The following is a 23,570-nucleotide window of genomic DNA, read 5'->3' on the forward strand; positions in this document are numbered from 1 at the left end:
AGTAAGTGTAATGCTGTCTGGGAACATTTCCAAGGCTGTTGGCTGTTTCCTGTGGGCAGGTGTCAAACATCAGACTCAACTACAAATATATTTTTTAAGAAAGAGGGCTTTTCACTTTTCGTTTGGTCACATGCTTGTGACAAAGTACAATGTTGCACTTTGGTATTTCTAACCACTGAGTGGGTGCAAATGGGTTGTCTGTCGTCCAGAATCTCTCTAGTGTGTGTACAGGTTTTACTTAGACAATGCATTACAAATGAACACGCCTAAGCTTGGAACTGTCAAACATGGGCTGTCTAATCAATTTTGGGTTATTGTGTTTGTGTATTTTGTATTCTGAGTGTGTTTGGCTCTTTATTGGTGTGTGTGTTTGGGGTCTGTGGGATTCTTTACTTACCTCTGGGTGTGTTTGTGTGTGTGTGTGGGAGTCAGGTGGCTGAGCGGGTAGGGAATCGGGCTAATAATCAGAAGGTTACCGGATCGATTCCCCGCCGTGCAAAATGACGTTGTGGAATGTCCCTGTACTTACTGTAAGTCGCTCTGGATAAGAGCGTCTGCTAAATGACTAAATGTAAACGTGTGTATTTGTGTGTACTATGTGCGTACTTTCCACTAGATGGCAGCAATGAGGTCAACAATTGTATTGAGGCACAAGACCCTACAGTTTACCTACACATGCAGTTACAGTGCATGAACAAAGGGAGCTTTGAGTTATTTTGAAGGGTTTCAGAGCCACATGTGTCATGGATCATTGGTTTGAAACCCACAGATACCATCATGACACTGTGGAGGGCTTGAGCCAGCGACAAACATGTAAAAACAATTCTGTCCGGTACCAGTTCAACATCAGTAATGTATAACTAGGGAATAAAGGTTGCCATTCTATCATGGGGATGGGGAAATTGTCTATCTTCATGCTTTCCAGTATGTGTGACCTGCATGGTTTCCTATTCAGAACACAGGTGGAAAATACATTTTTTTAATGTTTCTGAAGTCCTGGCCCGCTTTTGGAATATATCAAGAGGCCAGTGTGTGTTTAGACTTTGTGGCCTTCAAACTAAGGAAAATGAAGACAGAGTTTGCAGTTTGGATTCAACTGTGCAGGGATGGATGCAGTGTGTGTGTGTGTGTGTGTGTGTGTGTGTGTGTGTGTGTGTGTGGGGGGGGGGGGGGGGGGGGGGGGGGGGAGTTGGCACTTGGCTCCGGCGAAGGTGTGAGATCTACTTAGTGAATTGTCTCCATGTCTGTTTTAGTCATCCATAGCAAACAGAGCACAAGAGCCAAGCTGACACATTTATCTAATTTGACCTTTCACTCAGCTCTGGGACTCCTCTAGTTTCACCTGAGGAAAAAAAAGAGCTTTGGTTGTCCCGGTGGTGGGCCAAACACTTACCTTGAAGTTTTCTTTGTCATGCGTCAGTGTGCATGTGTGTTTTTTAGCCTCATTTATTCTACCTGAGTCACTTTGTTTGATGCTGGCACTGTTATGTCAGAGACCCGGTTTTATTGGCCAGCATAAGATGGTACGAGGCAAAGCCAGAGACAAAGGTACAGTGCAAAGGTAGAGGTTTGACAAAAGTGTTACACTGACAAAATAATATATATTTTAAGGAAAATATGACCAGACTGAGCTTATAAGCCAAAGTAACTCCATCAGGATAGAGACTGTGTGTGAGGAAACCTAGTCAAGATGGCCAGCCATGTTGTGTTTTCACCTGGAGTCATAGAGATACTGTGTCCGGGCCCCTATACTCTGACAAAGTGGCTGTTGCTTCAATCCCTGAGTCAATATTGACAGCCAGCAGGCCGGCCAGCCAGAGAAACAGCAGCAGGTTGCAGCTGGGGACGATGGAGAGGGAAGGGAGGCTGGGGTGGGTGGAGAGGGAGGAAGGGAGGGAGGGAGGAAGGAAGGGAGACTGGGTGGATGGAGAGGGAAGGGAGGCTGGGGTGGGTGGAGGGAGGGAGGGAGGCTGGGCTGGAGGGAGGGAGGCTGGGGTGGGTGGAGAGGGAGGAAGGGAGGGAGGGAGGAAGGAAGGGAGACTGGGTGGATGGAGAGGGAGGAAGGGAGGGAGGGAGGAAGGAAGGGCGACTGGGTGGATGGAGAGGGAGGGAGGCTGGGCTGGAGGGAGGGAGGCTGGGGTGGGTGGAGGGAGGGAGGCTGGGGGGGAGGGAGGGAGGCTAGGGCAGGTGGAGAGGGAGGGAGGCTGGGGTGGGTGGAGAGGGAGGAAGGCTGGAAACCCTCTGGTCTCTTTTTGGTTTACCCTGCCACACACAGAAAGGTTCCTGACAATCCCAACCCCACCAGAGAAGACAAACTTTGTTTGGCAAATATCAGCTGTTCCAATCATTGTAGAATGATGTTGGATTGGATGTTATTAAAACAACAGGGTGGAAATCTATACAGGCACAAAACAAGCAAACAGTTGTTTTGAACAAGAGTTTGATGATGTTGGGAGACTCTGTGTCTAGGCTGCTTCTGTTCCCTGAAACTCCAGTGAATACCTCTGCGAGGGCCAGGCTTGCTGAAGGCTGGAGGCTTAAGGCTGACAGAATGAATCAGTGCTGTGGTGAGCAGCCTGTCTCGGCTGGTGCCGGGAGCAGACTGCGCCTGCAGCTGTGAGGTGGGCGTGGGATGCCAGGGGTCGCACTGCCCCGACAAGCAAGCTACCTCACGCTACCTCAGGGGCTAAATCCTTTATGTCCAGTAGATCAGATGCAGGGGAGATGTCTACCTCCTGCACGCCTCACATTTCAGTCAGACTGAGGGAGGAAGAAAAGACAGAGAGAGCGAGAGAGGGAAAGAGAGAGGACATGGTCTGGGAAACAGGTGACGTTCAGGGAGAGATGGAGACCAGGAAGTGAGAGCAAAAGGAACTGAGAGAGAGGGAACAGTGTACTCTGCAGCTTAGCTGATGAATGACCGTGTAACCTCAAAGCTTCTATGATCTGACAGGATTGAACAAAAGGAAAAGAAGGCAAAAACTCAAATCCCTGACCACACACACACCTCTTGCACTCATGAGAGCAAACACAGTCAAAAGACTTTCAAGTCTTGGACCAGGTTCAAGAAAAACCCACAGAAACGCACGCCCTCGAGGGTGTGTTGACAGAGCCAACACGGTCCCTGTCAGACCGGCACTGTGGGCCACAGCCTTGCAGCCTGAGCCTCTCTCACTCTCCCAGGCAAGGATCAGACACAGGTCATGTTTAAGAAGAAGGAGGAGCAGATAAAAGATTTGTCATCTTCAGTGTCTTCCTGAATCCCTGAATTTGCGGGTCGATAAGCTGTGTATCTGTGAGTTTGTGTGTGTGTGTGGTGTGTATGTCTTGTGTGTGTGTGTGTGTGGGGGGGGGGGGGGTCATCCCTGTGATCCTGGCAATAACATCCCATTACAGGACAGCAGCTTCCACATCCTACATAGAAACCAATCTCCATAGAAACCACTGTGAAGCAATCACAGTACTTCAATCAATCAGTCAATCAATCAAACCACTGATGGATTTATGACAGATAGCCTTAGCTTTCCGTAATCATGACATCCTCCAAAGCCAATTGATTACAGTAAGGCTTATCTGGCCTGGGGGTCACCCAGGCAAAAGTAATACAGCCAGAAAATACGATCTTAAGCATGACCACAGCCTTGTTTTCCTCCCAGATAGTCAATGTAGAAGTGAGTCTTGATCACAGTGGCATATCCTGGATTAATAAAAAGGTCCCATCAGCATGTTTACTTGGCAGATTTGTTTATAGTGTACAGTGGTAATCAAACTGTACTAAAAGCATGTAAACCGATCCTCCACTACTTTTTAATTAAACTTTCCCTTTGTTTGTGTAGGTGTGAATAGTTGCTCCCTTTCATTTGCCCTGAGCCACTGTAGATAGCAAACACATATAAAACGATATAGATTTAAACAATTCTATTGTTGAAATGGTTAGGACTGAGACGACCTTTGTCAACATTCTTTCCAAAGTTAGAAATATAACTTGGTGGCGTATGTACAACAAAAGTAAGTGGATTTCCAAACGTGGAATAATGTCGAAATGGTGTTGCTTTAAAAGAAGGACAGGAATGATTCTTGTTCTGTGTGTCACAAGGAGATTCTGACGGTGGTCAGGGAGGGCAGAGTGAGGGTAAGGTCCAGGTTACTCTTCGGAACAGGACATGGTCTCTGGTTCCCCAGTCTCACGCACATGCCATGCAGCTCTTGCCCTTTTCAGTCAGTCAGTTTCCAAACGTTCCGCTCTTTGCCCTGAACTGGAGTGTGTGTGTCTGGAGGAGGGGGTGGGAGTGTGGGGGGGGGGGGGGGGGGGTGGTAAGGGGAGAGAGGTCACTGATGACCTGAGTGGCAGTCAGAAACAGGTTGGTTCATCACCTATGCTCATTATACCTTCCATAACCCTTGGAATGATTACATGCCATGAAAAGTGACAACAGTTTGGCCTGGACTGGACACGGCTTCTCAGCCCTCTCACTCTACGGCATGTCTCTCTCATATAAGCCACACATTTTAATCACACACTTTAAGTGAATACGTTGCTGCCTTTTCCCCTTCCCAGTCATTCTTTTTCATTTCACCACTGGGGAAATAATAATAAGAAATAAGAAATTTAACTGTCCGAGAGACACTCATATTGTCTGTGGCGCAGGTAAGGAAGCTTGTTTGACTTTGACCAAGTGAAAGACAACAGTGTTGTCTAGGCAAACAAGGGTGGACACCTGAACATGGACATGAGCAAGGGATTTGCATAAACTTTGGTGGTCTTCTTGTTTTGCCTTGTGTACATTTTAATATTCTACTGGACATCCAACAGATAAGCAACAGTCTAATCAGTAAATAGTTCTAGAATGTGAAGCTCCAGTCCTACATTCTCATCCTGGCCGCAGTCCAGCTGTCATATAGAGTGTCTCTGTCATAATCAGAAGCCTGATGACGGTGGACAGAACTGTGGACGTGTAACAGGAGACACTCTAAACGGGACCCTTGGGGCCTCATGTTAAACTCTAGGTGCCGCTGTGGCGTTTGAGCTGAGGGGGTCACGGGACTGCAGGTGCTTGGGCCTCCAACTGTCCCTGTCAGGATGCTAACTGTCCCTGTTGCTCAACCCTCCCTGTGTCACTAACTCATGTGAGAATGCAGTGGTTGTTCCGTGTTCCTTGCTACGCTCCATTGCTTGGTCCTGCTTTCACAACAGGCCTTGTGGCCTGTGTTCTGGATAAACAGTTTTTTGTGGTTTGTTATTATATTTTGTTAATGGTTGACAGATATCGAGATGAGGGCTTGTGAAAATGGAAGGATTAAGAATGAGCCCAGTCATCTTCTAAACATACATCTCTAGGCTACAATGTTTTTTGGGCTGATTTTCTTACGCCCCATTATCACAACAATGTTATTTTAAATATAAAACTTAGCAGAGCCTTGATTCATTAATTTCTCACATAGGAAAAAAACATGCACATGTTGTTTGATTTACAGGGATTTCTTGATTGACAAGTGTCCTGGATAGTGGCCTCTGGTTTAATAATAACATAATTCACAAAATGGTGCAAATTGACCAGCTATTCTTTAGTCTGCCACCACTAAACTTTTGATATAGGCCATACACAAAGTCTAATTTATGTTTTCATAGGCTTTACCCAACCCACGTTGTGTAGGTTTACTTGTATGCAGGCTATTACTTTACTACCTAACTCGGTATTAACTTGTTTGTAGATGATATTTAATTTATGAGATGAAATACAAAATCCAGTTTCCTTAGGCATTGGTCTATACATTTAGCCCCACAATCTATCATTCCTATCAGCCAAACTTGTCATTTGAAGGGACAGTCTATGGACAGTGGGTGATTTAGCTGTGACCCAATTACTTAGCTCAGTGTTGGGTTATCAACTCCACCCGCCCAGTACAAGATCGATGTCATTTTACACCAGTTCGAAGTGCAAGTAAAAAGGTGTGCATCTTAGACAACCTTTACAAGACTGCGGCACTGAGAACAATGGGAGAGATAAGAGGCAGATCGATTGCATTAGGTTACATTAGTATTTCTTGTAGGATCACGAAAGCCAACTCCTCAAGTAGGCTACAACCACGACGACACAAGTGTCTCATCAACGACGCCTTATGAAGTTCAAATATAAGATACTGCCGTAGCCATGGAGTCAATATTGGGGGGGACGAAATCTGCTGGGGAGTCTAAAGGTCCCCCCCCTGAAAATGTTTTACGTTTATTTATAAATATGATTAAATTTGTTATGATAATTTCGGACAGCGTGCGTGGTTGCCTGTCGTAGCACTTTTATGTTATGTATATTTTTATATCAATATATTGGGGGGGGGACATTTTGACCAGATTTGAATATTGTGATATAAAAATATTGGGATGTGTCCCCCCCAATACATATTATGATTACGGCCCTGCTGGTGAGTATGGTAGACTTGAAGCCATGAACGCCTATAGGCCTACGCCATTCACAGATGCGTATTCGCAAACTATCCCGCGGCGTCCATAGGCCTAATGATCAACTACATTGATACTACACTGAAAGTTAGACTTAAAGTAGCGTACTCAATAATTATTGGCAGGCGCAACGTTATGCCTCAGTAAATACTAATTAAACATGCATTAAACATTTATTTAACCCCAATTTCCATGGGAAATATCGCTACACAAAATAAGTAGGCTAGTTCCTTATGATAAGGAACTAGGTGCAATACTTTCATGTTTACTCACTTTGTTTTTGCTCTCCAGGAGGTCATCGAACCTGCCCCATAATATTGGTTCAGAAATGCAGCAGCGACGGCACCTGCTGCTTGCAGCAAATTTTCGTGCGTTAAGGCGCAACTACCACAGTCAAAGCAAATTCAGGTTTGAACGGTAGGCTATGTATTTAAGTATTTGTTTTATTTTTACTGTGTTGAAATAAATAAATAAAAACTTTAAGTACATTTTGTATTCTATTGTTTCTCTGTTGTAGTATATGATTGGCAAGTAAACCCCAATTCAAAACGGAAAATTAATGAAGAGGTTGTCAATCAACAAGGCCTTATATAGGCATATTTGATATAGCCTACATTGAGCATATAGGCCTCTACGAAAAATGTGAATTACAATTATTGTTGTGAAAATCTTAGGATAATAGGACAACGACAACCTTTGAAACAAAACTTAACAATAGACGCCTAATAATAGCCTAATTATCAATCTGTAACAGAACAGTCTCCCCTTTCACCAAACTCTTTAGCATATAGTCTACGACAGGGTCCAAAGTTCATAAAAGTTTTGCTGATAACAGAACCCAATAAAAGCAACTGCGCTGCAGTGTAAACACATGTCTACCTGCCTCGCTGTCAGAGCGGCCTTCTTCTAAGGATTTGCATAAAGGCCCCATCAGCCAGCCCACTAATTACCATGTTTTATATTCCCTGCCCTCCAAAAGCATCATGGCAAATGATATCACTCTCCTCTACAGGGAAGTGAACCAGCCTCTCCGAGCAGGTGTCAGCAGTGGATAATTCACATCAACACTGGACAGGAGAGGAAGAGAGATTTGTTTCTCCTCTCTTTCTTCCCCACCAACTTCCCTTCCCTTTAGTTTGATTATTTGTTCTTTTTTTTTTTTTTTTTAATGTTCTCGAAAATGGTTTCAAAATTGACCTCCCTTCAGCAGGAGCTCCTCAGCGCCTTGTTAGATTCCGGAGTTTCCAAAGATGTCCTTATCCAAGCCCTGGACGACATGGACCCTAGCCCGAACGGCTTTGGAGTTAAATTGGAGAACCTACAGATGTCTCCCCCAAGCTCAAAAATGAACGGAAACGATTCGGATTCAAAGCCGATATTTCATCAACTGACAAATGGTCACGGAACGGGTAAACTGTCTGGAGACGAGGGATCCGAGGACGGGGATGAGTTCGACACTCCGCCTATATTGAAAGAATTACAGTCGATGAACACGGAGGAAGCTGTGGAACAGCGAGCAGAAATTGACCGCATGTTAGCGTAAGTGACGAAAATGTCTTTTAAATGTGAAATGCTCTGTCGAATATTGTAGGATAACTAAATCCAACAGACTTCATCCATGTTTAATTGTTTTCGGGTTAGGCTATTAGTTTTCTGGACTGAGCTAAAAGCTGTAGATTTGTATCTTATTAAATCCGACTTGGTTGTAGCCCATTTCAAATAGAATAGGCCTAAATAAATGGCCAGTCATTTATGGCATAATTTGCGGTGTTCACAAAATATAACTATAGGTCTACTGTGTAAATATTTGTGAATTGTAAATTGGGATAAACTAATAAACAAAAAGAGAGAAAAGCCATGCTTGTGTTTACAAATTTGAAACATCGCGCGCCAGCAGGCTAATTTTCTGGTTACTAATTATCAACACGGGTTATTATTTCTTTAGCTTTGCAAAATTTTGCGTAACACGCTCTATTTATTATTAACTCACTCCACCTCTCGCAAAGATAAAAACTGTAATAGCCTACAAGAAGAGAAAGTGAATTACTTGTTAAAAGGCAGACCTTGTTTTGTCTGTTGTCAACATATTGGTTAGTAAATGTCATCCTCATAATAATATAGCATATCATGTAAATTTGTGATAGTAAATATATGGCCTCCCAATATAGCCAATAATATCATTACGTTGACATAAATATGGCAAAATTATAAAATGCCACGTAGTCTAATATAGCCTAGACCTAATAGCCTACGCTTTTAGGCTACGCTAGGCCTATCGAAAAGAAACATGGCCTACAAGTTTCAAATTTTCTTAACCAAAGCCTTCCCATGTACAATTTTATTTTCAAAAGTTCATTCATAATTCCAAAACCGGAAGAAAATCAAAACTAACCCACGTGTAGTTAAGTTATTATTAATTTTATTCTATAAATCATCAACTGAAAGATACACAGTGGCGTATGATTAGACTGAATGGAGATCTGGTTATTCATTGTCGAAAGTTATAAACCAACATCTCTTAACCCACAGATTTAAAAGGCATTCTCCAAAACAAACAACAGTAGATTTGTGAAGTCAATAGTCGTTTTAATCTCAGACTAGTAGGCTATATGATGGTAAGTGTGAATTTTACTGTAATATTTTAGGACAGGAATACAAATCAGGCCGAAGAGCTTATTTAAGGCTTGTTTGGTTTTTCGACTGAATGGCTCAACATTTATACAGTCATGTCCTTTTATTTAGGTCAATCTTTTGTCCTAAAACTGAATTAGCTAATCATAGGTCTATACTTTTTTTGAGGCTATTTCTCTTAAAAGTGAAACCTCTGATTGATTGCCGTTCATCCTCCGATTAGGCCTCCTGAAATTAAATCCGACAACCTTGATTCGCCTCTATTTACGTAATCTAATGTAAATGTTTTAAATGTAGGCTACTAAACGATTAATTGGAACTTTTCGAATGTCTCGAGAAATTATCCATATCCAATTAATAAGCGGAGAAATTGTAAGCTATGCTAAATAGCAACAACTCATCTGTAGCCTAAATCAAACGTTTTCCTTTGACCGTGTCCGAACCACCAGACAATTTTATATTATGATTAACATATGCTATGTGGCCTATTTGTTAAATTAAATTTCTAGAGATTGTTAGTGCTTAGCAGTACAATTAGACTATAGCCTAGGCAAATTGTGTTTGGAATTGAAAAATACGTAGGCCGGACAGTCAATCAGTGTTTATGCAATATTTTCGAGTTTCAGAACTTTGTTCTGAAATCTACTAGTTGGATTGCACCAGCTCAATCAGTTGGTCTAACCTTTGAAAGTATTTACAGCCCATTGAATACAATGATTAACGGTCGTTTATTAGGGTGCTTAACAGTTGCTCCTACAAGTCTTTAAACGTGGGGCCTTACGAAACAGAAAAAAAAACTTGACTCCGAAATCACAGAGCAAAACATGTAGCAGTTTTCCATTTGGAAAATAGTGCATTAGGCTACCTGCATCGGGTTGCAGTTTAATATTTAGTCATTATTATCAGGAAAAGGCATAGTAAACGTAATGCTAGGTTGGTATGCTATGTCATATCAGATATGAAACGTATTTCCTTTATGTTACACCCAGTGAGGACCCATGGCGTGCAGCCCGAACGATCAAAGGCTACATGCAGCAGCATAACATCCCTCAGCGCGAGGTAGTGGATGTAACGGGACTGAACCAGTCTCACCTCTCGCAGCACCTCAACAAAGGCACACCGATGAAAACTCAGAAAAGAATGGCACTCTACACCTGGTACGTCAGGAAACAGCGAGAAATTCTCAGACGTAAGTAAATATTTTTCTCACACAACTTTCGATATGGTTTAAGGCTGAGGTTCTTAACAATTAATTAATTACAATGAATCAATACCCTTTCAAGATCAAAGTATAATTATTTTGGATATACTTAGCCTATACATATAGGCTACCTATGCACAGCAAAGGCTTATAAACCATAACTTAATATTTTTATAACGGCCGTTGCATGTAAGATCTTTATATATTTTATGGGCACAAGTCAAGTCAATGATGCATATCTGGATAATTAACATACCTTGGCTGGGTTTCCCAGATTCGTTAAGAAGCTTTTAACGCTAAGAGTTTCTTAAGAACGTTCGAAAAGCGCTGTAGAACGCTTTTAGAACGTTCTTAAGAAGAGCTTCTTAACGAATCTGGGAAACCCGGCCCTTGTCGTTGGTACATGGTCCTAGTACACCCATGTCTCCACAGTGTGCATTATGAGAACCCTGTCTACCTTTTTCTATGTATTCTATACCATCAAATGTGCCCTGTCTTATTTTTCAGAATTCAACCAGGCAGTGCAAGGTTCTGGCAGCAATATGACAGACAAAGGCAATCAGGATCAGGTGATGTTTTTCTTCCCAGAGTTTAACCCACCTGGTCAGAATATGGGGCAGTCCAGTGACGAAGTGGGCTCTGAACCATCCTGCAAGAAAATGAGACGCAACCGTTTCAAATGGGGGCCTGCATCCCAGCAGATCCTGTACCAGGCTTACGAACGCCAGAAGAACCCCAGCAAAGAGGAGAGGGAAGCCCTGGTGGAAGAATGCAACAGGTATGAGGGAAGACCTTAACGGTCGCCCATTAGTCCACTCATAATTGAATACGAACACTACACAATTATTACGTCACCTTGACTACACTCAGCACAGGTGTCTCTCTTAGTGTTTTCGATGACTCTATTATTCATTTGAGTTTGAATAGAACTAACAATATTTCCATGTGTTCTTCCAGGGCTGAGTGCCTTCAGAGAGGCGTGTCTCCCTCTAAGGCCCACGGCCTGGGCTCAAACCTGGTCACCGAGGTGCGTGTTTACAACTGGTTCGCCAACCGGCGGAAAGAGGAGGCTTTCCGGCAGAAGCTGGCGATGGATGCTTACAGCGGGCCGACCCACGGCCTCAACCCCCTCATGGCCCACAGCTCTCCACACCACCCGCAGAATAGCGCTTCTCCACCCAGTAAGATGCTAGGCAGCGTCACCACACACTGGAACCCCCCGCCCCGGTCACAGGCCATTTCCCTATTCACAAGTGCTTTTTGAATGCTTCCTGTGCAGAAATGAAGATCAAGCAAATCATTTAGTTTAAAAAAAAATAATTTGATGGTGCTGGGATTCAATCTCCATAGTCCTAGCAGAACATTGTCAAAATAACTATTTTCTCCTAATGTGTCAGTTAAGAGAGAATTGAGCAGCACAGTTGATGAGATGAGAGAAAGGAGCGTTTGGCCGGGTGATCAATGAGAGTGAGTGTTGTGAGAGAGCTGAGCAAATGCCATTGTTATTCTGATCTTTGAAGACACACTGAGAACAATCCACATTGTACCTGCAATCTCCACTCCAAAGTCAGCAGGCAGGAACGTGGCACAAAGCGCAGTAGTCTTGTGACAGGCTAGGGTCAGCATGAGGTCAGGGAGGTCTGGGCCTGTGGCCCCACTGATCTTGTTTAGCTCCACTATGGCCTCACTCAGTTCAGGTAGGCCACTGTTGACTTTCTTCACAATCTCAAAGTTACTGAACCTAGAACAAGGAAATGCAGCATCCAAGTGTTCTGATCTCTTGACCCCAAATTGTTGTTTCCTGAAACTGTTGTGTTTGAGCAAACTATCTTGAGCATTCTACATAAAACCAAGCAGGTACTTGGACACAGCACTATCCACCCACCACCATAAAATTAATGATTTGGGAGACTAAATCAAAGTCAATTGTTGTCCTTTCATGTAAGAGCACGAGGTCGACCTTGCAGAGACAACCAACCATTTGTCGCGACTCTACTAGTTACTGTTGGATATAGTGGTCCCATTAGTGGATAGTCTGTTTGCTTGCGTTCCCCCCCCCCCCCAACACACCTGACCAGGCAACGACCTCAGGTTGGAGAGCCAGGAAGGTCGCCGATTGGCTTGTTACGGCGGAGAGGGAGGGAAGTTAATTGTGAGGCTATAGGGTCAGACAGGAGATACTCTGCTCTCCCTGGAACCGGGTTTCCCTGCTTACAAGGTGTCCTGCTGGCAACATCAGCTGTTTTTCAGTGTCGGCCTCTGGCCTGACAATAACCTCTCAGCGGGCCCTCCATCGCGTTGCCAGGGCACGGCCTGTATTATGCATGGTTAATGGACAATTAAAATCCCTGGCTGCTACATCTCCACAGTCTTTGATAAGGAGCTCCCCTGACTTCTCCTCTCTATAGCCCTGCCTGGAGGGGGGGCCTTATTGTCTGTGGTGTATTAGAAGACTGCAGTGACTGTAGCCTAGGTTCATTTATCTCCGCTGGGGCTTGGGGAGGGACAGTTTTTTAAAGCCTCCCTCCCCTCTCCCCCTCCCCCTCACCTTTATGGCCGTCAGTATTGTGGCGGAGGCTGGGCGCAGACCGCACCAGCAGGAGCTGTCCTGTGGTATTGGTTCTTTTCTGGCCAGACAGGACTGATGAGGCCCTCTGTACTGCCGGTGTATAGAGAACAGGGGAACCCCCTTCACAGCCTCACTGGCCTGGGTATGTGGTGAGGTCAGTGCTGGGTCAGAGTCTCTCTCGTTGCAAACATTTTTATCGATTGAGGTTCGGTTGGTTCGTCACCACTGGAAGAGACAGGCAGTGCTGGTTTTGGAGTAGGTTAACTTGATGGATGCCCTTAAGTCAGATAGGAGGCAAACCAAAATGAAAAGCTAAAAAGCAAATCGTTTTGTAATTTTTCAATGGCTGAGGGATTGCTTCTATTTGTGAGTAAATTAATGTGCCAAGCCAAGTGTTTTAATGGTAAAGATAAGAGGAGGGCACTTGAATTCAGCAAACAAGCAGCCAATGTGACGTATGTGTGTGTTTATGAGCAGGATTGCAGACAGAAAAAAAATTCTCATTGGAGAAATGAGGGCAGTGCCAGAGTGTGCTGTGTTGGTTAATCTCAAAACACAGCATGGCAAAACTGGTTCCTTGATTTTACATTGAACATAACGGATAGTATCTTTTATTGTTGTCTTTAATCAATGTATTGAATATTTACGTTGACTTTCTTTGCATTGCAAGCACAATTTTATTTACGGCTTCCTGCATCAAAGCTGAAAAGCACCTTGATACCGACGCCAATCAGCAAAGATAATCCAGACAGAGTAACATCTTTTATTTTACCAAAAGTACCAACAAATTCAATTCAATGCCTGATAAACCACACTTCTGATTGGCGGTTTTCCAGATACAAATGTGCTGATTTAGTGAGTGTGTAAGCAGGGTGCTGTTTCCCTGTGTCAGCCCTGTGTACTACTCTCTGCAAGGCCTAAGACAGGCACAAAGGGCCACATACGTCCTGTAGAGACCCTGGAGGTCTTACATATGCACCATGGTCACAATGAGCACTGCCTGGGGAAGGGGAGAGAAGCTTTGATTTTACATGGCTCTCACAGAGAGCCGAGGCCTTTTCAAAACCTGCTGCACTCTACAGCTACCACTCCCCTTCCAAAGTTCTCGCCCTCCCCCTTTCTTCTTTAAAGAACCCTGCTCCTGTTAAGAGTTCAAAAGGAACTCGCTGTCACACGACATCGGAAGCCTGTGCGCCAGATTTATCCTGTGAATCAACTTCAACGGATTTACATTTGAGGATAATCCCCCAACGTCGGTATATTTGATGATTAGCTGTGATTCGCCGGGCATCGCTGCTCCAACCCTCACTTGCGTTGTGGGGATTCTTGGGTTGTTGTTATACAAACCCTTCTTCCTCGCTACAGCTGGCCTAGATATGGGCCCCCTCCCCGTCCCAACCTCAGACAAGACGGTAGAGGGCTTCCTGGCTGACTGTGGGGTTCCCTGGAGCCAGAGTTACTGCTGGCCACTGGGAGACTGTCCTAAATAGCATCCCTCTCCCCTTGACACTTTTAGAGATGGCCCAGCGCAGGGATTACTGCCTGTTTATGAGTTCTCAGCCATTGTTTGGTAGTAGGGGTCATAGGTCCGGGAGGAGTGTTTTATTGTTTTGTACCAGTGTTTACAAGGCACGGTGGGAGTGCTATGGGGTTGCTAGTATGTTGCTAAAAACAATTTGAGGTCTGTAGTCCTCTTGTGGTCTTGGCACGATGGATGATATGCGGTCAGTGGATGAAATAGGTATCTCTGTCTTTCTCGGCTTTTGATCTGCTACAAGCCATGTACTAGTCGTTTTCAAACTGAACGTGTATTTGCTCAGGGTCAACTGAAATTCTGCTTACAATACTGTATTTGAATACAAGTATAATTATAATTGTTGTTCAGAGTGGACACGGTACCGGCTCCTCCTGTTTTTGTAATCACAAACGGAGTGCTGTGTCAGTGTCCCCTGTGACCGTTGCAGAGCCCTCAGTGTGACATGTGTGGGTCAGGGACAGAGAGCTCTGGGACGATCTCAGATCTGAGAGCAAACAGAGGCTGTCTCCCCACGGCCAGGACAAGCCAGGGAGTCAGGCACCCACTACAGACCCCTCTGGGAAGGGCTGAGGCGACAGGATAAGAATGTGTTTGACATTGTTTGTAATTGTGTAATGTTTGCACTGTTGGTATCAGAAGGGGTCTAGGATGGGCAAACATGCATTTGATAGGTGGTAGACAGGCATTCCTGAGCCTCAGCAGTGAGAGAGGAGAGACAGCAGAGGGGTCTGGACACAAAGGGTGTTGGCTCTTTAGTGATGTCACTGAATGCATTGTCAGGAGAGTCCAGGCGCTGGATGTAACGGCATTCCTTGAGGATGACATTTCAGTTCTGTGTCACTGGTGTTTCACTTCCTAGGTGCTGGTGGTGGTCCATCAACACGATCACCGTGAGCTCAGAAAGTCTGGACGGGGGGGGGGTGGCGGCGTTGTGTTGTGTGTGTGTGTGTGTGTACACACCGGGTGGCCTTGGCTGAGCTGTCCCGATAGCAGCGGTGGAGGGGTCAGCGTGTTTATTTACTCTGGTTTCCAGTCAAAGAGCAGGTGAATCTGACGGCTTAGAACGACACAACCACTGTCCTTCCCGGAAAGGCCCGCCTATCTTCCTGCCCTATCAACTATACCTCTGTGACAATTGTTCTTAGCCACGAAAAACATCCCAGAATCTAATCCTTCTCTCTCTTTTTCCCTCCACTTCCTGCTTCTTGCCCTCCAGTGCGTTACAGCCAGGGACCTGGTGAGGTCAGTTCCTCGACGACCATCAGTCACCACGGCAGCAACTCCATGGCAACCAGTCAATCCGTGTTACAGCAGGTGTCTCCGGCTGGCTTGGACCCCAGCCACGGTCTGCTGTCACCTGACGCCAAGATGGTGAGTGAGCACACCTGGGCCCTCCCTGGCCTCAGATTAGATAAGGCCCAGGGCCTGCGTTTAGCCTAGACATACAAAACAGGTTCCTGAGCCATGCTCCCATGGTCCTGCCAGCAAGGTCCAACAATTAGAGCATTGTGCTTTCCTGTGTGGACGGTGGAGGAAGGTGGTGCGGAGGCCTTGGCTGAGCACACAGCTGGGCCCGAAGTTCAGCCTTCGCCAGCATGGGCCCGGCTCGTCAACAGTTTAGCCAATAAACCTGACAAAGAAACATTCTACTCTTATCGATTAAATGCCCTGTAACAAGGGGCGGAGGGTGATATGGAGATTGCAAGCTGCTCTGCCAAGGATATGACGACAACTGCCGCTAATGCTAAGGGGGTTTGTCTGCCTTCAGCAAAGAGAACAACTTTCTCCCCTCTGCCCTGATTCAATATTTGATCTGTGAAACCGAAACTTGCGTGCAGGGACATCAAACTGTTTCAAAAACAATTCAGATGTATACATCGAATTCAGAATTAGGTTTTGCCTAGTCAAGTATAGTAGTCGTGAGTATTCTGGTGGTTGAGGGGGAGGTAGGCTGTAGGGTGGAGCAGGCCCGACTGGAAGGGTTTTATCTCTCAGTCCAGATGAGAGCTTACCCAGTTCCTCTTCTCTGACCAGGCTGTAGTCAAATAGACCCCCAGCCCCATTGTGATGGGAGGATTCCCATCAAGATACCCATTAGATCAGACCGCACCCGTTGAACTGTAGAAACATTTAGAGGTCTGTTGAGGGAACATGGATGTGTGCACCTGTAGGCATTGTGCATACTGTACTGTGTGTGTGTGTGGGGGGGGTTCAGCTTGTGCACTTGCACGGGCATGAAAACACGCTGGCACACAAAGCGGTACTCAATGTATGTTTTATCGCATTCCGATTTTTTCTTTCGTATCAGTATTTGCTAGTGTAGATTACTGTAGTAACACAAGCACAATATCACACAAAAGACCCATTGCTGAGTCAACATTCATGTCGTGACCTGCTTTGCTGAGAACCTTTAGTTTCACTTCCAAAATACAATTTGGCATCTGCATGCGACTCCATGCCCAGACTTAAGAGTTAATATTGATAGCCCAGAGTTGATATAGAATATTATATAAGCCTACTGCTATTTCTACAAAACCAGCTCAATATCTAAGTTTTACCATTAAATATATTGGTGTTTCTTTCTTTCTCTCCAGATCTCAGTGTCTGGTGGAGGTTTGCCACCAGTGAGCACGCTGACTAACATCCACAGCTCTCACCACTCCCACCAGCAGACACAGAACCTCATCATGCCCCTCATGGCCATAGCACAAAGTGAGTCGGCCATTTTACTTCCTGTTTCAGGGGGCCCTGTTTGATGTCCGAACAGCCATTTTCTTTCCCATGCTCAGTGGGAGAGCACCATTCAAGTGTTGTTCCCTTTACACCCGAAATCACATCAAAAATGCCAATACCAGGGCATTGTTTCTGTTTTGTCATGCTCTCATTTGTCAGCTATTATCCTGCCTCCATATGATTTTCATGTTAGCGATGTGACTAACAGAGGTCCATCTGTGCCCCAGGTATGAACACGTCGCAGTCCCAGTCGGTGCCGGTGATCAACAGCGTGGCGGGAAGCCTGGCGGCGCTGCAGCCGATCCAGTACAGTCCGCACCAGCAGGGCCTCATGCAGCAGTCTCCAAACCACATGAGTCAGCAGCCCTTCATGGCCACCGTCACACACTCGCACAGTTAGTACCATCACTGTCTCTCTTCGTGAAACCGTACCACTGTCCTGTCCACTCTGCCTCTCTCCCCGAAGCTGTTCCCCTTGAGCTACTGTAGTCTAGAGTAGGAAATGGGGTCAGAGGAGTTATAAGGGCTCTCATATCATTACATGTGAATGGTTAACACTTTGGAAGCCGTATTCACATATGCGTTGACGGGATATTGTATTTTTTTCCTGTAAATTTGACACCATGAATCATTAAGAAAACATCCACTGACCGTGTGTGTGTGTGTGTGTGCAGTGTACCCTCACAAGCAGGAGCCTCCACAGTACTCCCACCCATCTCGCTTCTCCTCGGCCATGGTGGTCACAGACGCCAACAGCCTCAGCACCCTCAGCTCCATGTCCTCCAGCAAACAGGTGAGAGAAGCCCCCCCCCGCACGCTCTCCTAACTCGGGCCTGCAGCCCCCCTGAATCTCTGGTTATTTTTTCTCTGCCTTCCCGGCCGTCTGCACTGCTGTGGTAGCTTTGGTAGCAGGTGATGTGTGGTCTAGGCATCAGATGGCATCCACAATCTTGACTGGGTGATTTTGAACAGCATCGATCAGCTACCGTTTAACAAACACAAGATCAGGCATTGCGATCAACCAAGCAATATCAATTGTTGCAGGTGTGATATAATTGTTATATCTTAGACTTTAGTTGACCCTATATTTTGTAGTTAGCACTTTACACTGCATTGTTTTTTGAGAAGATCTCCCATGAGAGATTAATATATTGAGATGAATCCATTTGTACTTAATCTACTAACACACTGCATCTTTCACAACTCAATCATCCTATTCACAGAAACAATACAATCTGAGCACACTCTAACTTTATGATAAGATCAGGACAGAAAGACAGATAGACAGGTGTGTGTAAGTGAGCCTGTGTGAGGGTGTGTTCTGACTGTGTGTTGACCTGTTTAATCCCTGTCGCATTAGGATTCTCCAGTAAACAAGATGGTGCAACTAGGGGGGCTCTCCTGGGTAAATACGACTTTATTAGTAACAGTTTATTTAAGTTTATTCAGTTAATTACACTCACTTAGTTTGGCATTGTGAGTGACCTTCACATGCACCACAGATGGTCAAATATAATCTTTCCATGTACATGCGTGCCAATGTGTTTTCCATAGACAAAAACCATTCCATACAACATTCAGTTGATATCAGGGTCTCATGCAGCAGTGTGTGACATCATAAACGTACTTGGCAACAGAAGATTTCATAGATTTTATGGTGATTGTAGGTTTTAACAGCTGGATTTTTCGGTTTACTCTTGGTGCTCAGTTTGACCCTACACATCCCAAATGCTTTTGTCAGAGCATGTGGACCGCAAATCTCAATCAGTGGACCAAGCGGGTGTATGGATACTCCTCTGAATTCCTATTTCCTTTGAAAGACCCGACCAATCAATCACCTGTGCCCTCACCCAGAACGGTACTTGATTAACGATGCCTCCTTTCGCTTTCCTCTCCCTGGTGAGAGAGTGGCTCTCCCTGGCTTGGCAGATCAGGAAATGAACCCCACGGTTAATCAAAGTTGTGGAAGCTCGTGTCCTGCTACTCAGGCCTGCTTCCATGATTCCGATGAGGGTGGGGGGGTGGGGATGGAGTTTACAGTAATTACAGCTCTTCCCCTATCCTACTTCTCCCTGCTCTCGGTGATCGCTCTAGCCTGAAATGCTGTCCTGCTCGCTGCTTTCACACGCTCAACTTCCCACGCTGAGAGACAGGGCTCTCACGCCATGTCATTGCCACTGAACGGCTGAACGGCTGACCGGCTGACGCGCTTAAAAAAAACGTCCTCGGAATAGCTGGCCCAGTTTTATTGCTTTTGTTACCTCTCAGATCAGGATTGACTCTATAGATTGTGTAAATAGATATAGGTGGATTGCTGCTTACTTTTTTTGTCGTGGAATCGTAAACACAAGCCTCTCCTTGCTATTCTATTTTGAGTCCATTTTCTCAGGTTATGGCTGGGGCTTTATAGAAAGGCATGTTGTGAAATGCCAGCGTTAAGAGAGCAATTAGCCAGCAGGCTCTCCTAGTCTCTATCTTATCAGGCCTCTGTTTGGCCTAGGTAGTGTAGACAGAGGGCAGGGGGGTCTTCTCATGACACAACCAACATGGCCAAGCTTTATAACAGTCTTGTTTACCAAAGACATCCCCCCCCCCCACACACACACTCACACACACACACAACCACCGCCGCCCCTACCCCCACAAGCACCCCCCCAGCCCCAACCACACCCGCCCCCGTTTAAAACCCACCTCCATTTATAGCCCCGTGTCTAATGACTGGGGTCTTAGCTGCTCCACCTTTATCAGGTGAGGTTGTTTGCTGTCCGCGGGGTCGTTCCAAGGTCAGTGGCCTCCACCCCTTCTGAGAAAGGGAAAAATAAATTCCGCAAACATTTTGAAAAAGGCTGTTTCTATGGCAACACGGCCCTCCTGAGAGAGCGGAATGAGGATAAGGAATGTATTTGGTCAGGTGTGGCACACAAAGGTGCAGGGAGGACTCGTTTTTAGAGTTGGTGATTTTAGACAATCTCACACCTAGAGGAAACGCTGCTCAGTGTCACACAACAATGCATCTTCACCACCAGCAGTTACAATGTTTCCCCTGTTTCCTGTTTTGTTTGGTTTGTGTGTTTGAGTGACGTTGCTTCTCTGACGTGGTGTTCTCTCTCTCCTTCTGCAGTGTCCTCTTCAAGCCTGGTGAGGTTGCACACCTGACTTCCTTGGTGCCTAGCAACAGGTGCTCCGTTTTCCACCTTCTCTCTGTGGTAACCGTGACAACTCCTAATAACTGGCAGCACACGCACTGAACGATGAGTCAATAAATCAAGCGTGGTGGTGGAGGGCGGAAAGTGCCGGCAAAGAGACAGAGAAATGAACCCTGCAGGTCTGCAATAAGTGGGAAGGACACAGCAGTTTATGAGTTCCTCTCATAAACACAGATGATCAACAAGGATATGATTTATTTTTCACAATCTTTGAAAACAGTATTCATTGCTCTACCTTTCATTGCAAATTGTACATAAATGACATTCCTCGTTTTTAGTTTTTTTTGCCGCGGCCAATCATTTGTGACTATCACCACAGAACAAACCAAACAAAGCTGTGCCTCTGCCCTGTGTACTGCGGGGTTCGTCATGCGAGGACAGGAGCAGAGGCCCTGGTAGACAGTGATACTATGTGATTAAGAGACAAAGTTGCACAGAAGCTAAGCTGATCTACTACTGTCTGTCTGTGTATGGCAGGACTCTGATTCAGACAGTGGGATCGCCTCTTGCCAAGTGCCTGGACTCATGGCCAGATGTTTCTTGTCTCCAGCAGCCACTGAATTGATGATCCACATTTTTAACTGTCTTATCAATAGCCGAGCACACTAGCAGAACTGTTTGACAATCATATTTGCCTTGTTCGAAAACAATTGTATTGATTTTGTAGATAGATATGTCATATACCTGTTCTGTTTCAAGTCTTCCATTTGTTGTTTTTTATATATATATATATATATTTCTTTTCTGTACAGCATATCGTGCTGTTTTATAGTATGAAGGATTTGTCACAAAATGTTTGTAATTTCTTATGTAAACTGTGATTGAGACATTTGACAATCTTTGGAATACATTGAAGGATTATGAAATGTGACTAGACTACCGCTATTTCAGACCAAACCCTGTAAATATCTCCAGAAATGACCAACTGTTGTTAGAGCAGCCTACCACATCAGGGTGATTGCGAATACACTACAGCATGTACACAAGCTCGAGTACACCCACATACACCTGTTATACGCTTTTTCAAGGTACATAATTCAAAGTCTGCCACGTTCCACAAACTAACTTCACCTTGTAAAATAACTGTCACATCGTCCTTGTGTGCCTTGAAACCCAGTCCTAATCCCATTTCGCAGGTCCGGAATACCGTCCCAGCAAGCCCTGCTCAGTTAAGATGGATTCCTCACATCCCACATCCTCAATATTCTCAGAAGTCCATCATGTAAGAGTAAAGATAAAAGATGAAATTGTGAAAGAATTTGATTTCTTTTCTTAATACTCTCATCATAAATCATTGAGAGACCCCCCACTTGTCATAGTGAAAATATTTACAAGTATTTGTAAGAAAAACATTGATATTAGTCTGGAATCTTGTTAAGGGTTGAGAGAAGAAGGAGGACCATGTTGTGACAGCGGCTGCTCTAATCAGGCTGGATTCCACGGAGGTTGGGAAAGGTTTGGGAGAGAATCCCACAACCAGGGTTGGACACCCGAGCAAACAGTCTCAGACACTCATTACGCAGCCTGGGTTTGCTTGGTTGTGGGATCAGGGCGTGGTGCTATGGGTCCTGGACATTTCACATAAGACACTTTGTAACTGCATTGTCAGTATATGTATTTGTCTTGAAGACGGATTGTTTTAGCTTGATTGTCAAATATTCCAAACTTAAGCTGTACCATCTTGCTTGTGTTCTTATCACTGTTCAGGCTTTTTTCAGACTCCTTTCCAATAGGTCATTATATTATTGTTGTTTTGTTATTATTTTTGTCAGTCTGTTATAAATATACCCACTGCTGACTGAATGGAGAACAGGCATAACTTTCCAGAATTCATACTTCTAGAGGACCAGATGGCAGTGGATGTGATTTTCTCTTTGTGTATTATTTTTGTATAAAATGGAAATCAATCTTTTAAATCATTATTTATACTTTCTGAGAAAATGTTGCTATTACAAGTAAAGCTTTTTTCCAAAACAATGAAGTTTGGTCAAAACTTTTGTGTTATTTGTGCTAGCATACAACATTTTAAATATTCTTTGTGAATGCAAAGTGTTTAACCTTTGCAATATCAGCCTCCTAACAATTCAAACACCCATAAATGATCCTTGTGGTCCCTGAAGGTGAATTCCTCCGAACGCAAAACAAACCTTCTAATGTAATACAGGAAGTCCAAGAAAGGTTATGAGGACAACCTGTAAAGTTATGCTGGATTTTACAACGGCATGGAACGCGATATAGCCAATCACAATCAAGGATGGGGAACAACCAGTTTTAGAATGTAACCTTCAGACCTGACTAGTTCCTTATGACGAGTGTGACAGGAATGTACTTCTATTGACCAGATGACCACACACCCCTCCATGCCTTTCCATGGATGTTTATTTAGCCTATCTGATGGACGCACTGCATACCCAGGGGAACAAAGCATTGTGTGTGTGTGTGTGTGTGTGTATGAAATAGAACGAATGGAGAGGGAGAGAGAAAGAAAGAATAAGTGTGTGTGTGTGTGTGTGTGTGTGTGTGAATGCGTGTTTGTGTGTGTTTACTTGTCAGATGGAACAATGTACAACACGATGCACATAACCCTGAAGGTAGAGTGACAGTGTTTATGGCCCTCTACAAAGATTTCTGGTATTGCTGTGTGATAAGAGAATATTTCCTTTGAAGTTTATGGATATAAAGGTCTGTTTCCGTCATAAGTCACCTGGGCTGAGCAGGCAACAGTTGTTGCAATACAGTGGGTTTAAAATAAAGGGTTTATTGAACCCTAGTGAGACAGGTCAGACACCAGTACAGCTGAACAAATCAACATGGTGTGACAAAAGATGTAGAAGGCGAGGGTATTAAGAATGGAGTCATCCAGTGTAACTTTGATTAAAGCACTACCAGATGGTTCAAAGTTACATTTGCATTTAGCAGATGCTCTTATCCAGAGCGACTTACAGTAAGTACAGGGACATTCTCCCCGAGGCAAGTAGGGTGAAGTGCTTTGCCCAAGGACACAACGTCATTTGGCACGGCTGGGAATCTAACTAACAACCTTCTGATTAATAGCCCGACTCCCTAACCGCTCAGCCATCTGACCCCAAGTTGTGTTGTAGGTTGTTTGGCACAGTTGGTGGGTGAAGTCACTGCTCATTATCTCTTAGGTTCACACAGGAATATCTATACATGTGTCCTAGAATGAACATGTCTATGACAACACATAATCCTGGTCAAATTTTTCACACTCTAAA

General features: G+C 44.7%; 1 protein-coding gene across 3 annotated transcripts in view; it reads left to right on the top strand.

Moving 5' to 3' along the window:
- The window catches only part of hnf1ba (HNF1 homeobox Ba), a 29,636-nt gene extending 7,325 nt beyond the window's left edge, over nt 1-22,311 (top strand). The window contains exons 2-13 of one of the 3 annotated variants that reach the window (XR_014729992.1): nt 6,749-6,874; nt 7,470-7,996; nt 10,078-10,277; nt 10,797-11,067; nt 11,247-11,470; nt 15,612-15,766; nt 16,990-17,107; nt 17,356-17,523; nt 17,803-17,921; nt 18,489-18,533; nt 20,250-21,556; nt 21,714-22,311. Coding sequence is in view for 2 of the 3 variants with exons in the window: in XM_084675091.1 (XP_084531217.1) it covers nt 7,626-7,996; nt 10,078-10,277; nt 10,797-11,067; nt 11,247-11,470; nt 15,612-15,766; nt 16,990-17,107; nt 17,356-17,523; nt 17,803-17,921; nt 18,489-18,533; nt 20,250-20,270 (1,692 nt within the window). In the remaining variant the exon portion in view is untranslated. Of the gene's footprint in view, nt 1-6,748; nt 6,875-7,469; nt 7,997-10,077; nt 10,278-10,796; nt 11,068-11,246; nt 11,471-15,611; nt 15,767-16,989; nt 17,108-17,355; nt 17,524-17,802; nt 17,922-18,488; nt 18,534-20,249 lie in introns of all 3 variants that reach the window. The other 2 variants (XM_084675091.1, XM_084675092.1) reach the window with 2 other exon arrangements.
- Nucleotides 22,312-23,570: the final 1,259 nt, after the last annotated feature.

Source organism: Hypomesus nipponensis, chromosome 15 (assembly GCF_054491055.1).
Source record: "Hypomesus nipponensis isolate SF chromosome 15, ASM5449105v1, whole genome shotgun sequence".
Lineage (NCBI taxonomy): Eukaryota > Metazoa > Chordata > Actinopteri > Osmeriformes > Osmeridae > Hypomesus > Hypomesus nipponensis.